The 15,344-nt window shown below is 45.2% G+C and overlaps 1 protein-coding gene across 2 annotated transcripts; it reads right to left on the reverse strand.

Moving 5' to 3' along the window:
- Positions 1-2,711: 2,711 nt before the first annotated feature.
- Positions 2,712-12,920, reverse strand: LOC309604255 (myb/SANT-like DNA-binding domain-containing protein 4). 2 transcript variants are annotated; one of them, XM_082339186.1, is made up of 3 exons: positions 12,864-12,920; positions 6,509-7,133; positions 2,712-4,653 (listed from the first exon to the last, which is right to left on the reverse strand). In XM_082339186.1, the coding sequence occupies exons 2-3, from the start codon at positions 6,968-6,970 to the stop codon at positions 4,078-4,080; spliced, it is 1,038 nt and encodes a 345-aa protein (XP_082195312.1). In that variant the 5' UTR covers positions 6,971-7,133; positions 12,864-12,920; the 3' UTR covers positions 2,712-4,077. The 2 variants fall into 2 exon arrangements, with proteins under 2 accessions (XP_082195312.1, XP_082195313.1); XM_082339187.1 differs by lacking the exon at positions 12,864-12,920 and adding an exon at positions 10,133-10,166.
- Positions 12,921-15,344: the final 2,424 nt, after the last annotated feature.

Consider the following 15,344-nt stretch of genomic DNA (forward strand, 5'->3'; position numbering starts at 1 on the left):
GTGCTTCGGCCCTCGCCTTCCCCGTTCATGCGTTCCCGTCAGAGTCCACAGAGCCGTGAGATCTGACATCGGTGCATCAGACCGAACCTTGAGAAAGCAGTTTGCAGTGACCACTGGCGATATTTCCAGCACTCTCTTTTATCTGTCGCCAGCTTCACCCGCCTTCCCTCTTGCTCAGTGTTTGATCTTCACACCTCTCCTTTTTCTTTCTCCAAATACTTGCCTCTTCCTCCGTACGTGCGTGGTTTGCACCTTGTCTTAAAACTCTTCCCAGTCTGGAAACGTCGCTTATCACTTTACAGTCACAGGCCCTCCTTTCAAGCAGGAGTCCAAAATCTCTCCCTCTCTAGCAGAGGAACTGAATTCACACGTATGTCCTGACTTTGGTGACATTTACATGGCCCAAATCTTGCCCTTAGGCTTTGCTGTCAGGATCCCAGGTTGGTAAATCAAGCAATTAAGGTTTAAGAGCTTGCAGATTAGTATTTAAAAAGGTGACATTTAAATTCAAATTACCACAAAATGACTGCAATTTTGGTATGAAAAAAGCAAGCTATAAAATTGAGGTATTAAACTCTGTAATTTTCTCTAAATTTTATGTTGAAACTGTATTTTCAGTGATTTATGACGATACTTAATTTCATCATTCAGTATTTTCCAAGAGGTTTTGTATAACCAAAGGATGCATCACTTCCCTAGGAGGCTGAGTAGTTGCTAGAAGAAATAATTGCTTGCATGCAGCTCTATTCACATTTGGAGAAGTGTTCAAATTTCTGAAATGATTCAGAATTCAGAAATGCTTCCGATTTATTTATTTATTTCCCCCCTCCCCCAGACCTTTAATGCTCTTGGGGCATAATTCCCAAGATGTCCAATGTAAAATACAAACCATTATCCTAATGGTGAAGTCATTCAACCGGCGTTGAGCATGAAGACAGAGGTGCCGGTACCAAGCAGCGGCCTAACTAACTGCTCCTTCCTGGCCAAGTACTTCTTACAGACAAGACCATAGGAAGGTTATCTGTCCGCGCTTGGTCCTTCTGGTCACTACCTCTTGCACGCCTGGCTATGTTGCCCCTTGTTCCTACTCACCCTGTTTGCCAGTCAGAATAGTTATCTGGAAAGTTGGTCACCTCAGGATACAGTGATCATGAAATCCAAGTTAGCCCACTCTCTGGGTAAATGCTCTATGCACCAGGCAATCCTGAAAAACTTCCTGAATTCTGTCTCTCTCTTGTTTTGAAAGGGAAAGATAAGTAATCTCTCAAAATCAAGACAAAATGGTAATGGGCACAGAAAGCTGTTTTTAATATAAATGTGGTTGATATGTATCAGGCAGCTGAAAATTTGCCACTTTATTTCAGTGTACTGGGTTTGTGCGGAAAGGTTTTGGTAGTGGAGGGGCTACAGGGGTGGCTTCTGTGAGAAGCTGCTGGAAGCTTCCCCTATGCCCGACAGAGCCAACGCCAGCCAGCTCCAAGATGGACCAGCCACTGGCCAAGGCCAAGCCCATCAGCGACGGTGGTAGCGCCTCTGGGATAACATATTTAAGAAGGGGAAAAAGTTTTCTGCACAACAGCAACTGCAGCTCGAGTGAGAATATGCGAGAGGAACTGCACACACCAAGGTCAGTGACGAAGGAGGGCAGGAGGAGCTCCAGGCACCGGAGCAGAGATTCCCCTGCAGCCTGGGGGGAAGACCACGGTGAGGCAGGCTGTCCCCCTGCAGCCCATAGAGGGTAACGGTGGAGCAGATATCCACCTGCAGCCCCTGGAGGACCCCACGCCGGAGCAGGTGGATGTCCGAAGGAGGCTCTGACCCCAGGGGAAGCCCGTGCTGGAGCAGGCTCCGGGCAGGACCTGTGGAGCCATGGAGAGAGGAGCCCAGGCTGGAGCAGGTTTGCTGGCAGGGCTTGTGACCCCACTGGAGCAGTCTGTTCCTGAAGGACTGCACCCCGTGGAAGGGACCCACATTGGAGCAGTCTGTGAAGAGCTGCAGCCCGTGAGAAGGACTCACGATGGAGAAGTTTGTGGAGGACTGTCTCCCGTGGGAGGGACCCCACGCTGGAGCAGGGGAAGAGTGCGAGGAGTCCTCCCCTGCGGAGGAAGGAGCGGCAGAGACAACATGTGATGAAGTGACCACAACCCCATTCCCCGTCCCCCTGCACCGCTGCGGGGCAGAAGGTAGAGAAAATCAAGAGTAAAGTTAAGCCCAGGAAGAAGGGCGGGGCAGGGAGAAGGTGTTTCAAGACTTGGTTTTATTTGTCATTATCCTGACTTTGATTGGCAAAAAATTAATTTCCCCAAGTTGCGTCTGTTTTGCCCATGACAGTAACTGGTGAGTGACCTCTCCCTGTCCTTATCTCGACCCACGAGCCTTTCGTTAGATTTTCTCTCCCCTGTCCAGCTGTGGAGGGGAGTGATAGCGCGGCTTTGGGGGGCACCTGGCGTCCAGCCCGCGTCCGTTCCTGCCCAGCTGGTTTGTGTCTCCTTCCTTTTGCCTTTCTCCAGTCAAGTGCTGGGTGGTTGAAGTCCGACTTTGAGACGCCTCATCTCTCCCATTTACTACACAGGGAGTACAGGCACCCGCAACTTTGGGGTGCTGCTGTGTTGAGTACCCAGGTTCCTCTTTGTACCTAGCCCTGCTTCTCTGTGAAGACACACAGTCTCAAGAGCAATTTCGGGTTGTAGTAGTCAAATTTATTTCCACTGTAGAAGCACACTTGTTTCAGTAATAAAAAAATAACATTTTCTTTGCAGAATAAAAGTAGTCCTGTAGTGGTATAAATATATTTACTTGCACAAGAATCCATGTAAGTCACTCAACCTATATTCCAATTTAGTATTCGCATAGTCCTAAGTTTCAAATGGAGTCAACAAAAGATAGTTACTTGCAGAAAGATGAGAAATGTGAAGTCTGGCTCAGGTGGGATTTAAACACATACAAAATAATAGAAAGCTTCCTTTTTTTTTTTTATTATTTTAAATGAATGCATTGCTTATGAAAAATACTGACAGCCTTCAGCACCGACCATTTCCCTTTGTCTAACTAAAACACACGATATGGCCTCGGCCATAGAAGCCTCTTCTGGCTGCCTCGCAGACGTGACCTCCGTGCTGGCCAGGCAGAACGAACATCAGGAGTGTCATGGTCAAGCTCAGTGCTCCTGAGTCTGTGCTCAGCCTCTGCGCCTCCACTCCCCAGGCTCCCCTCACCAGCTACTGTCTCTCAAGGAACAAACCAGGTCCAGCGATGTACTTCAGGGGGCCATCACAGACCCCTCGGACAGCAAGCCTGATCAATCAGTACGTCCCTGTGCTATACTAAGACGGGTGCTGTATTCCACACCGCATTATTAATGACCTGGTGCAACCAACAGTCCAGCTTATAGGAGGCATGGTTGATGTGTGACTTTAGCTAGTATGAACACTCCATGCAAAAGGAAGAATACTACTTTCTGCACCCCCATTCAGTTCAAGCCATGGAACAACCGTAAACACAACTGCAGTGAATTTAACTTGTACTTTAACTTTTAGATAATTCTTGAACTCTTTTTCCAGTTGCGGCGGTGGAAAAAAACAAAAAGGGGAAACTTAGTTTAACGAACCAATCGCATCGTGACTGTGTTATTGTGTTCTGTCTAACTTGTACTTATTTACTGCGCAGGCTAGCACCAGCACCATGCCTTCACAACGTACACTGATTATTCTGATCCTTCCTTACTGTTAGTACAGTGAAAAAAGCACAAGGTTCAGCCTTGCTTCTTCTCAATGTGTCTATGAGAGGAGGACACCAAACTAACACAACACAATACTGAAGACAAGAGAACGTAACACTTAGTTCTGATACACTGAAAAGCAATTTCACACATAAGCTCAGTTATGTAGGCACACAGACATATTGAGCACCATTCTTTTTTTCTTCCTTTTTTTTTTTTTTTCCTTTTTCAGTTTAACATCAACATTCAACTCTGAACAGAAGAATGTTAAGCCTCTAGGACAGTTTCAGTATTAAGAAAAGAACTACCTCTATTTTACAAACATCAAAACACTAATGTTGATACTTCAGTCAAGGAGTTCACTGCAAGTGACCCTCTCGCTGAATTCGAAGGCGCTCCTTCTCCACCTGCAAGCGTTCCTTCTCAATCTGCAGCTTCTCTGACTCAAACTTCAGGAACTGCAGCCTCTCCTTCTCTAACTGCAAACGTTCTTTTTCAAGTTTTAACTTTTCAGTTTCTAGATCCAGAGGCTGTATGATGGGTTTCTCTGTTTGGGCGAGGTCATTTTCCAGGGCAGGTTTATCGGCATGCAGAGTCTCTAGCCTGAGTTTCTCCCATTCAATCTGAAGACGCTCCTTCTCAAGCTGAAGCCTCTCGCGCTCCAAGTCAACGTGCCGCAACCGTTCTTTCTCAATTTGCAGGCGCTCCTTCTCTACTTGCAGCCTTTCGGCCTCAATGTCTAGTCGCTGCTTCTCCAGCTCCACCTTCTGCTTCTCCAGATTTATAAGCAAGTGCGAATCTTCATAGGCGAGCCTAGCTTGAGCAGAGCTGAGATTTCCAAACTCTTCAATGTGGGGGAAGTCTGGTAGGTCACTTTCCTTTTTCGAATCCGGCAGAACGGATGACAAAATTTCTTCTTCTTCCTCAATAGGAAACTGCAGAGAGGAACGCAACAGACAAGAATTACATTCCAGTCTTTATGCCAGACTAAATCTATCACACACACCTTGACTGAAAAGAACATACTGGGCTTTTTCATCTTAAAAGCTACTCAGAACTGTTTAACTCACATGCTGTGAACTAACTGAGTTCTTGTCATTTTTATGAAACGGAGTGTATCATGATGCAATCTCTTCAGTCACATGCCACTGGTATAATACCAGATGAGAACTGCGAGGGTAACAGTTTTTTAGGTAGTCCTTGCAAGGAGCGGGCAGTTGGACTCAAGGATCCTTAGGGGTCCCTTCCAACTTGAGGTATTCTATGAACTATGCTAGATCAAAAGACTGTTTTCTACCATTACACATGCAGAGAAACACGTTTTATCTACCAATTAATATCTGGCCATGAAAAACGCAAAATCAGCTTGTCGGCGGACATGCAAGAAGATACAGAAAATACTGCACGATAGATATTATAGAGCATTCAGAACCACTGAGAGAAAACTGGATCTAAAAAAAGCATATGTGGTTCTTACTTTTCATATAGCTGGGTGACTTCTGTGTAAGCCCCTAGGAATTTGTTGTGACTAATTCTTTATCAGAGCAGCTGGATCCATAGGCTACGTGGTACGTAAGCTAACCCATCCTTTGCTAACCTGAGGATTCCGCTTCTACAAAACATGTAACGCTGGTATTTTTCACATGCTCCTAACCCTTCAAACTGTATGAAGTGGGTCAATAAATAAGGACTTGTTTAACCCATTCTGTATTATTACATTTGCTGTAAAGCTATTTATGATGCAGATGACTAGGTGGTTAGGACAATTGCTCTGGGTGGACTGTAACAACTTGTGCAGAATTACAGCCCTTACGTGCTACAAATTCAGAGTACACAAGGGTAACTGTCTCCCACTAAGTACGCTGCAAAAGAAAGGCAAACTGAGGAAGAGAGGGGATCAGAAAATCTTAAGGCAACGAGAGCTGCTGCCAGTCCTCCAGCATTAGAGCAGACAGACACTGTTCCTCAGCAGCTGTCAGACAGTAGGCTCACTACCATTTCACAGCTTACGTGGATTTCTTCCCAGCACACAGCTCAACTGAGCTAAGACAGGAGTTGCTTCCCCCGCCTTCCCCCCTCCAAAACAAAAACCCAACCCAAAACTGTCTGAGTAACCCTTTTTGAAGGGAGAACTAGACATCTGTACAGGTACAACAAAACTATCCAAACATTCGCCTTCTCTCCAGCTGGCTGCCTACCCCAGGGCAGTCACGGTACTACTAGGAGTAACAACTTGTCTACAGGACCCACAGCTGCTTGTCAAATTCACACTAAAATTCTCACAGACAGGAATGGCTGACTGACTTACTCAAGTAATGTTTTCATCTCCTCTGGGTTCGGTTTAAGAAATACAAACAGCATTCTGTTTCTTTCTGTACCTGCAGGTAACATATGCTTCCATTTGTTAAAAGAGGTGCATTTCTCTTCTCCGTTCAGCCAGCCAGCCAGCCTCAGTATTAAAATCACCAGTTTCCTTCAACAGCGTATTTGCGTTCTACTGACTAAACTAATTCTTACCTACGGCACATGCAAATGGAAAACAGATGTGCAAATACACATTCAAAGTTGAGGGATATCAATTTCATAACCAACATCCAAGACCTTACACACAGTTGCAAGTTGCTAGATTTGAATCCCATCTCTCTGAAACCTATTTGTTCCTACAGCTTCTTCAGTTCACACATTCAGAAAAAACAGAAACAGATGCTAGGAAGAAACACAGCAAAAAGCCTTATGCTGAAACAAAACGAAAGCCATATTGCATATAGCTAATGTACGTCAGTCACTCACTTCAAAATTCTGCGGATCCTCCTCTTCCTCTTCTACTTTGATTTCTGTTAAAGATCCACCGGCTTCTCTGAAGTCAGTGATATTCTGCCATTCAAAACTAGATTCAATTGCAAATCCCATTTTCTCATCCATGTCTTCATTGAGAGAGTCATCTAAATTGGATGAAGGAAGGTGAAACCCAGCACCTACTACTTTGATGTTTGCATTCAGACGTTTTCTCTTCATGAGTGCTCTCCAGTCAAGGTATCGCCTTTTCACTTCTGTCCCTGTTCTTTGCTCTCCTTCACCTACAGCATTTACACACTCTGCTATTTCCTCCCAAGCTTTCCGTTTCATCTCATTAATTGTTGTATTAAGTTGCTTTGAAAAGAGTACTTCTCTCCTTTTTCTGATTTCCTTAAGGAGAGTTTGAGTTTCCTGAACACTAAAATTGCTTTTTCTTTTTCTTTTTAATTGTTTCATTTTTTCCAGCTTTAACCTAATAATTTCACCACAGCAGACTACAGAGACGATCTGACACTAATCGGTTATTAACAGAAATTTAAAAGCCAATGAAAGCAGAGCTCAGTTCTCGTGAAGTGAATTTTCTCTTCACTTTGTAGTAGTTTCCTATTTGTCAGGCTTCCTAAGAGAAAAAAAGCAAACAACATAAATCTCCAACGTATACACTGCATATTTTCATTTAACGAACTTGATTCCTAAGTCATCATTTAAGGAACGCGTATTTTGAACTGATCATTCACTCAACAGAAGAAAACCATTTTGATACACTCTCAATATAAAGTAGCTACAGATACCTTCTCTAATCTCATATGAATTATAAATCCATTAATATATCCATGTCACAAACCACTGAGTCGATATTTCCATTACAAAAATACAGCTATTTTCCTTCAACTCTTACAGTTTTGCCAGTCACAATGTGCTTAAGGCTGAAATTTGACATACACATTCAATTATTTTCAAAAGAAGCTAAAATTGTTATATCATTACTTCAAAAACATGAAATGCTTAGGGGACTGAAATTTCTGAGACATTTTACATGAGACACCATTTCCAGAAAAGAAAAAAAAGGTAGATTAATATGAAAAGTTAAAGAGGTTTTAACAGCACACAGATTTAGGAAGAATCCATTACACGCCCATGGTAAAGCCCTCCTCTATCCGTCCCACACTGCAAAACACCTCAAGTCAGATGGGATGACAAGTTGAAAGCATGTCCAGTCCTCTACCCTCAGCAATAGCTGGTCCTGGGCCTGATGCTGAAAAGAAAGCTAAGCCCCATAACACACCTGACAGAATGCACGCAACTCTACAGAACGGGCAAAGTCTGAGCGGGAGAAACAGAGGACAATTAATGCAGTGATGAGTGTATCATAGACCATGTTACCCAAAAAAAAAAAAAAAAAAAAAAAAAAAAAGAAAGAATTGAAAGCACGGTCTGAGAATGAAAAAGGTTCGTGGTCAGACTGCTGGGTAATGGTCCAACTTAGGACTTATTTTGACCTTTCTTTTGTACCACGTTACCTACCACTTTAGGCAGGTTTAAAAGGCTTTACACCAAGTAGGCCAACAATTCACTACACAGTACTTACACTTTCAAGCTGTTACGTTTGTTCACTAGTTATCTAGTATGGAATTTTGTCCACCTGAAGCAAATGGCTCACAGATTACATATTTGATTGCTACTGACTAATGGACTGAATCCTTAAATAACCCCCCGCCAGGATTCTTAAAGTCCAAGTTTTTTTTTCTCCTGTTATTCTCCTAAACTTGTTTAAAACATACACATCAGCACCTTACATCAAAACTCTCCATGTGGGGGATAATACACAGAATAGCTTAGACATCATTCTTCATTTCCTCTGTGCTACTGACTGTAAATAAGTGGTTCACTTACAAAGTTTTCCGTATCAAGCAGCATTCTTTCATACCCCACACGTAAGCATGCTGGACTCAAATATTTTGTAAAACTTTGCATTTAGGTAACTGCTTTACTGCTTTTCCTCCTTAAAATATTGCCCTCGCTGTGAATCCATTTACTTCCGATGGTTACTAGGCGAGCAAATACACAAAACCGAGTCCCAAGAAGAAATCAACTGCATAAAGCACGGGCGTGTATCAGCACGGACCACTCTGCACTGCTCCCGTGCAGCTACCAGCACTTCTGGCTCCTCAGTCTCAAGCTGGACGCTGCATGTTGCTGCTTAAGATGTGTGGAACTTCCTGCCCTTCTGAAAATAAAATACTGATTGGTTTCTGAGAAAAGGGAATTATTTAAAAAAAAAAATATATATAACCTACTGCTTTAATGTAGACCCTTAACTTGACATAACCAGTACTAAAATAGGAAAAACGCTGCAGTTTGAAAACTCAGATTTATACCACAACACAGCACCAGATCTGCTAGAATTACACAAAATTTCTCTGAGACCTTTTATCTGATCTTTTAGCGTCTCCTTAACCTTCATTATTATAAGTTTACCAAGAAAAGATACTTGGGCTTTCAAGGTAGCAGCATCATATTGACTTGTCTGGCAGAAAATCAATTTATCTGGCACTTGCTGTGGTTTTCAAACGCAAATTATACCGCTGGTGCTTTTCTGTTATTATGGCAACTGACTTTCTTGACCTCTGTATCAAATTCTAAGTTTACCTTGTGTAAGTTTGGTTTGGTTTTTTTTTTTAACTGTTAAAAACTGACCAAGCAGAATTCTTTGGAAAAGCTACCTGCACACAGAACGCATTAAGAGCGCTTTTAGAAGCTTCTCTGTTAATAATGCAATTATTCCGGACTGATAAAGATACAGATTAAGCTGTGATTCCTGGTTACTGAGGAATGACCAAGTACCCATATCTTCAGGCTGGCTTTAGAAACAGACACATTTGCACTTACGTGTTCTCAGGGTGGGGAGTGCATGTGAAAGATTCAGAGGTATCCATTTTGAATTGGTCTTCCAGAAGGTAAAGGGAATTACACAGAGTCTTTATACACTACATAAGTTCCACAAGAATTGTAGCAGTTCTGACTTGTCACTACCAAGACACCGAACCTCTATGTATAAGGTCACACTTATTTTTATTGAAATCAGTAAGATTTCACATGTTTTATTTTAAGCATGTACTTAAGTGAACATTCAAGTACTTTGCCAACTACGGAAAAATGGGTTAGACTTTCCCAAGTACTTGCCAATTGGATAGGTCAAACTCTTGAAAGTACTAGTAGATACTTAATTGTCTCTTGAAGTACCTAAATATCAGACTTTTGCTGAATCACAGCCGCTTTTGTCTCAAGACATGCGCTGGCTAAGTCCTTTACTTAGCCCCAGCTGGAATGAACAAGGTTCTGGTCATTCCCCAGTACCAGGGAACCACAGGATTTGAGAGACTCATATGGCATCTCTATTTACCCTGGCCCTCCCTAAATTTCTCAGTGCTAGCACAGCAGGATAAAGTGGGCACAATCACAGGAAAACAACAACAACAAAAAAGGGATTTCAAATCAAATTTTCTCCAACATCATTTTCTAACTATAATTCTACACGAATGCGGTAGACAGTCAGCCAAGCTTTCATCATGGCTCCAAGAGAAGGTCACGAGTCAAAACACACAAATGTCGGGTTACCTGTGGGTCAGTCCCACTGCTCCTTGCGCAGGTGTTGTGCATCGCCTGTCTGATCTCCTCAGCCACTCTTTGTGAAGTGCCTAATCTTGGGTTTGGATTTTATGCCATGAGTCAAGCCCATAACCTTTCAGGATTATACTACTACCTTGGAAACTACTGGCATTCAGTTCCTTTATTATGTAAAGTTTTCTTTTAGACTTTTTTTTTTGTGTCTGATACAAGCCCCTGAATTTCCCAGTAAAAGAGCAGCAAAGCTTACCTATTTTAAAACTCATGACTATTAACTTCCAATTGGTAAGTACATCTTACCTGTTCTAACTCTTTCCTTTTTGAAAGCGTATTGCCTCATTAAAGACAATTCCCTTCTTATTAATATAAACGGGTGTTAATGAATTGTCTTAACAGCATATCGACTTCCAGAGTTACATCAGCCCCACTGTGGGACTGTTCATCTTTCTGATATATTAACTAAAAAGCATTATTATCTAACTAAAGCTGAGGTTTGGGATATTCTGTTTTCTGACATTGCTAGATGGTCTCCAGGATATTACTTTTTCATGCAGAAAAATGAACCGTTACATGCTCAAGGTGCGTAAGGGACAGGAACGGTAATAAGCTAGGATTTGTACACATTCTAGATAGTTACATAAAAAGAACCCCAAACCTATCACCGTTTTGAAAGGCATGACTTAAAAAAACATAGAGCGTGTTTAAGTTTTGCTTTGATATTAAGTCTAAAGCATGAAATGCATAGATTTTGAAAAAAACTGTATGTAGACATGACAGTTTTTCTGAAATCAGCACTGTAACTGCTCACATTTTAGTGTCCTTTGCAGAGGATTCCACAGCAAATAATATTTGCTGAGTGTGCCAGTTGGGAAGATGGGCAGTTCACTCAGAAGCAGCATGTGGAGATAAGAGCAGAGGTGGGGAAAAAAAAAAAAAAAAAATCTTTTGGTCAGATCAAGCCACTTACACCACTATGAAGGTAAGAGAAGACATCTGCAAGAAAAAAATTCCTTCTCAACTATACAACCAAAAGTACTTCTGGCACTTGACCAAAGACATCAGTCACCTGACAAGGAACAGCTGCAGTCTGGTCAAGTGACAGAGATCCCTGGGAAACAACAGAGGATGCAAACAGCCCATTACACGACCAGTCACGCCCCCATCATACTGCATGGTGCTAGCTGCAAATGCAAAATGCGTATTTTCACAGTTTGGGTAGAAATGCAAAATGCTGGCTAGAAAAAAAGAAACAATTCCAGTCACACGGTAACAGAAAGCTTTCAAGGGTCTTCCAGGAAAGATGGCAACATGGAGCTATGAGTCTGACGCAGCCCTGTCAGGCCAGAAGGAACGTGGGGTCAAGAAAGTCCCCATCACTGGACTAAAGAAACACAAACTATTTGCCAGAGTTGAAACAAAACAAGTATTGCAAAACTAAACTGAACATCCCATAAACACACAGAACACAGATACACTGAATAACTTCGACATACTTAATGACAAAGGCATCCCCATTCTGCCTCTGTGTCTCCCCTGCTCACATATTGTTGTGGGAACACGTGTTGGACCAACAAAACAAACAAAAACCACAAAACAAGCAAGCCAACAAAAACCATCCAGGACTGAAGGACTGTTGCTAGCATTGAACTTGAATTATTCTCTACAAAAATCATTACTTTTTTTTCTTAAGTTTGATGCCTTGATGGTTTGCCTTTTTTTAAAAGGCTTTCAGAGCTTATGACTGAAGGAAAAAATACCTTTAAATCAGGAGGATCTGCTACGTATATTTTTTTAAAATAAAATTTGAGAGTTTGATGATCTTTGCATGATACTAAAGCCTAGGGCTTTCCAGAAAACTTTGCATGTGATTCCTAACGGATGGCTATGTTGGCTTAGAACAACTTCTGCTTTTGTCCTGAGAGGCTTTAGCACAGGAGGACCCGGGTGCTGCTGGACACAGGTCACCGAATGGGCAGTCCTCCCCGCAAGGAGCTTGCGGTTTCAGCACCTGAAACGGCAAGGGCTAAAGGGAGCCAACAGCACCTACAAGGGTAACTGAGGGCGGCGGAGGGGCGGCACCCAGGATGGGAAGCAGCCGCGGCCTCAGGCCGTTGGCTCCACAGATTCATCAGCCGAAAGCTCCCCAGCCCCCGAAACCGCCGCGGCCGCGAGCGGCAGCACGGCTCCCCGCCGCGCCGGCCGCGCCTTTGGCGGCGCGAAGGCAGGCCCGGCCCCCAGCTCCGCGCCGGCCCAGCCAGCGACCTCGCCGCCGGGCGGCGGGGCGGGCCCGGGCCCGCCAGGAGGCGCACGGAGCCCTGCGGGAGGCCGAGGAAGGCAACAAAGGAGGCGAGGGCAGGGCCGGCGGCCCCGGCCGGCGCCTCCCCGAGCCCCGCCGGGCTGAGCCCCGGGCAGCAGCTGGGCCCGCGGCCCCCACCCGCGCCGCAGGCCGGCAGCCCCCCGGCAAGTGGCCCGCAGGCGGGCCGGCGGGGCCCCGCGGCTCTCCCGGGAGGAAGAGGACGGCCTCCCCGCCGGGCCGCCGAGGAGGACGGCGGCAACCGCCTCACCGCCCTCAGGAGCCGGGGCTCCGCCGCTCCCCCCTCAAAGGGGCCGGGGGCCGCCTGCACCCCGCGCGGGCAGCAGCCCCACGGCGGAAGCGGCTGCCTCGGGCCCGCTCCCCTGCCCGCCCCGCCCGGGTCCCCGGGGAGCCGCGCCAACTGCTCACCTGCGCCCAGCTCTCCCCTCCGGGTCGCCGGCCCTTTAACAACCGCCGCCCTCCCATTGGCCGAGCTGCGTGCCTGTCAGTCCTTCCCGCACGCCTATTGGCGGGCCACGGCCGCCGCTGCTCCTCCGCCCCGCCCCCTCGCCGCCCTGACGCGCCCGGCGGCCCGGAGTCCCCCACGTACGCTCGGAGCGCGGCAACAACTCGCCCGGCGGGGCCGCCGCCGTGCGCAGCCCCCGGGCCCCATTGGCTACAGTCGCTGCTTGTCTTCCCGCTGCCGCCGATGATTGGCTAGTGGCTGTCAAGGCCCGCCTCCCCCTTCAAGGGGCTTCCCGCGGCGGGCATCTCGCCGGGTCGTGGAGGAGCCGCACGGGGCGGCCCCGGCGCCGCCGTCCCGGCTGCTTTGTCTGCGGGGGCGGCGGGAGAGGCGGGAGAGGGCTGGCGCCTCTCTGCGGCGGTCTGGAAGGGGGCGGGGGGCTCGGGCGCGCCTCCCCCCGGTGCGCCGCGCGAGCGCAGGCCCGGGCGGAGGGTGCGGGCTCCCGCCGCGGGCGTTGCCGCGGCCGCGTAGGGGCAGCCGCGGAGCAGCAGGCAGGCGGGTTGTGGTGGCAGAGCTACGGCATCGCCACGGGCATTTCCTCCTAAACGGTGTGGTGTGAGTGTGTTGCGGGTTTTGTGGTTAAAATAGTGAAATAACATTTGTGGAGATACTGCGATAAAAAAGTAATTATCTTCTGGGAAGTGCTGCTTATGTAAGCCACCACGTCATTACTGTAGGTGAATATACATGCAAAACACTTTTGCGGAGCTTTCTGTTCTGGGGCTCTTCCTTTTTGTCTCCGCAGCCCCACGGGCAGTGTCGGGCACTTGCTCTTTGGGTTGCATCCTGTTGCCGTGGTAACGTGACCCTTGTGCAGGCTTAAGGCACTACTTGCAGGTAGAGAATTAAAAACATTTTTTTGCTGAAGTTTGCTACCTCTGTTCTGCCTAACCTGATGCACGTATGTATTATTTTATATATTTATTAACAATTACTTGCTCAATCCTTTCAAATCCAAGTTCTGGGCTGTATTGGACTTAAGCAGTTTCACTGGACAGATAGGTTATTTGATTCATACAGCTTCTAGTAATCATAATTGTGATGATGAAACTACAAATCTCCTTGAAAATGGTATTTTCCAGTGTCAGTCCACAATTCTGGCAGTGAACCTCCTGAAAATACTTACAGAAACTAAATGGGAAAGGCTATGAATTTACGGGCTTACTTACAGATGATGATATTTAGCTGCCATACTTGCCCATTGTGTACTGAGTGTCATAAAAATTTGAAAAGGAAAATAGTAAGGAGCAGGGTAGCAAGACCATGCCACATTGTTGGCCATGTATTATACAGGGGTATTTGTTAGCAAGGCCTAGGTTTGAACTAGGCTTCAATTTACATTATTACAAGTATTTTGACAGTGCTCAGAAATAAGATGCAAGTGTGCCCTAAAGGTCTTGCAAGGTAGTTCAAACTAGGTTCAGGTGCAAGTAGGTGGAAAGATGATAGTGAAAGTCTGAACCTGCATTAGCAGTCTGAACCTTTGCCAGTCTGCAAAAATAATTAGTGCTAATTATACCTCATTGAGTATACTTCTTTTGTTGTGAAGCACAAAAACACTAAATGTGATTAGTGTCCATTAGAATAATTTGAACTAGGAAGCATATGATTTCCAAGGGTACCTTTGCACATAATTCTGAATAGCTCTACTTTCTCCCCCGTTGTTATTCCGCTATTACAGAGGCTATTGATCACAGGTTAAAAATCTTGGTATATACCAGCTTCCTCCAACAAAAATCCTTGGACCTCCTTCATTCACGTGAACTGTCTTGAATTCACATGTAATGTATGTGTAGTGTATTCACGAAATCCAGGCTCTGCTTCCTTCCTTTTGATCACAATCACAAAAGCCTCACCATATGGTCTACTTCAGACACAAACTCTGCAAGTCCATGGTGAATTTTCTGGATCTGTAGTACGTACCTATGCAATTTCCTTCTGATTGTGCACAGGGTTACACAACTATGGCTCTCAAATTTGGTCTGTGAATCTCTGCGTTGTTCAACATAAGCTTTTAACATTGTGAACGCCGTTGGAATGCTTTGTACATGTCTCCAAATAGCTTTTGCTAGCAGTGGGGCAAAGGCCTTGGAGTGCTGGAAGGTTAATTTTTATTGCTGTAACTCTATTTTATCTATACAGAGGTTTGGATGTCATAGAATTTTAAATTCTGGAAGAATACAAGACAACACAGGGCTCCCTCACTTTGCATTAATGCCATTTCTGTACCCTTTGCACACAAATTTTAGCCTAAGTAGCTTATATCTCCTTTTCTTTAAAGACACTTCTAAGTAGTATGGAAGCCCATTTCAGTCAAAGTAAATACCTAATCATTTGCAATACTTAAACTGTTAACCCCCCCTGTATATCAATCTGAGCTAGTTGGA

This window comes from Platalea leucorodia (genome assembly GCF_965183815.1).
Source record: "Platalea leucorodia genome assembly, contig: HAP1_HAP1_SCAFFOLD_524, whole genome shotgun sequence".
Classification (NCBI taxonomy): Eukaryota; Metazoa; Chordata; class Aves; order Pelecaniformes; family Threskiornithidae; genus Platalea; species Platalea leucorodia.

Bases quoted from the DNA above. Each gene is read 5' to 3' on its own strand.
- LOC309604255 (XM_082339186.1), bottom strand. From the start codon at position 6,970: ATGAAACAATTAAAAAGAAAAAGAAAAAGCAATTTTAGTGTTCAGGAA. The intron at 4,654-6,508 runs GTGAGTGACTGA...TCCTCTCTGCAG, and splicing joins AGGATCCGCAGAATTTTGAA to TTTCCTATTGAGGAAGAAGA.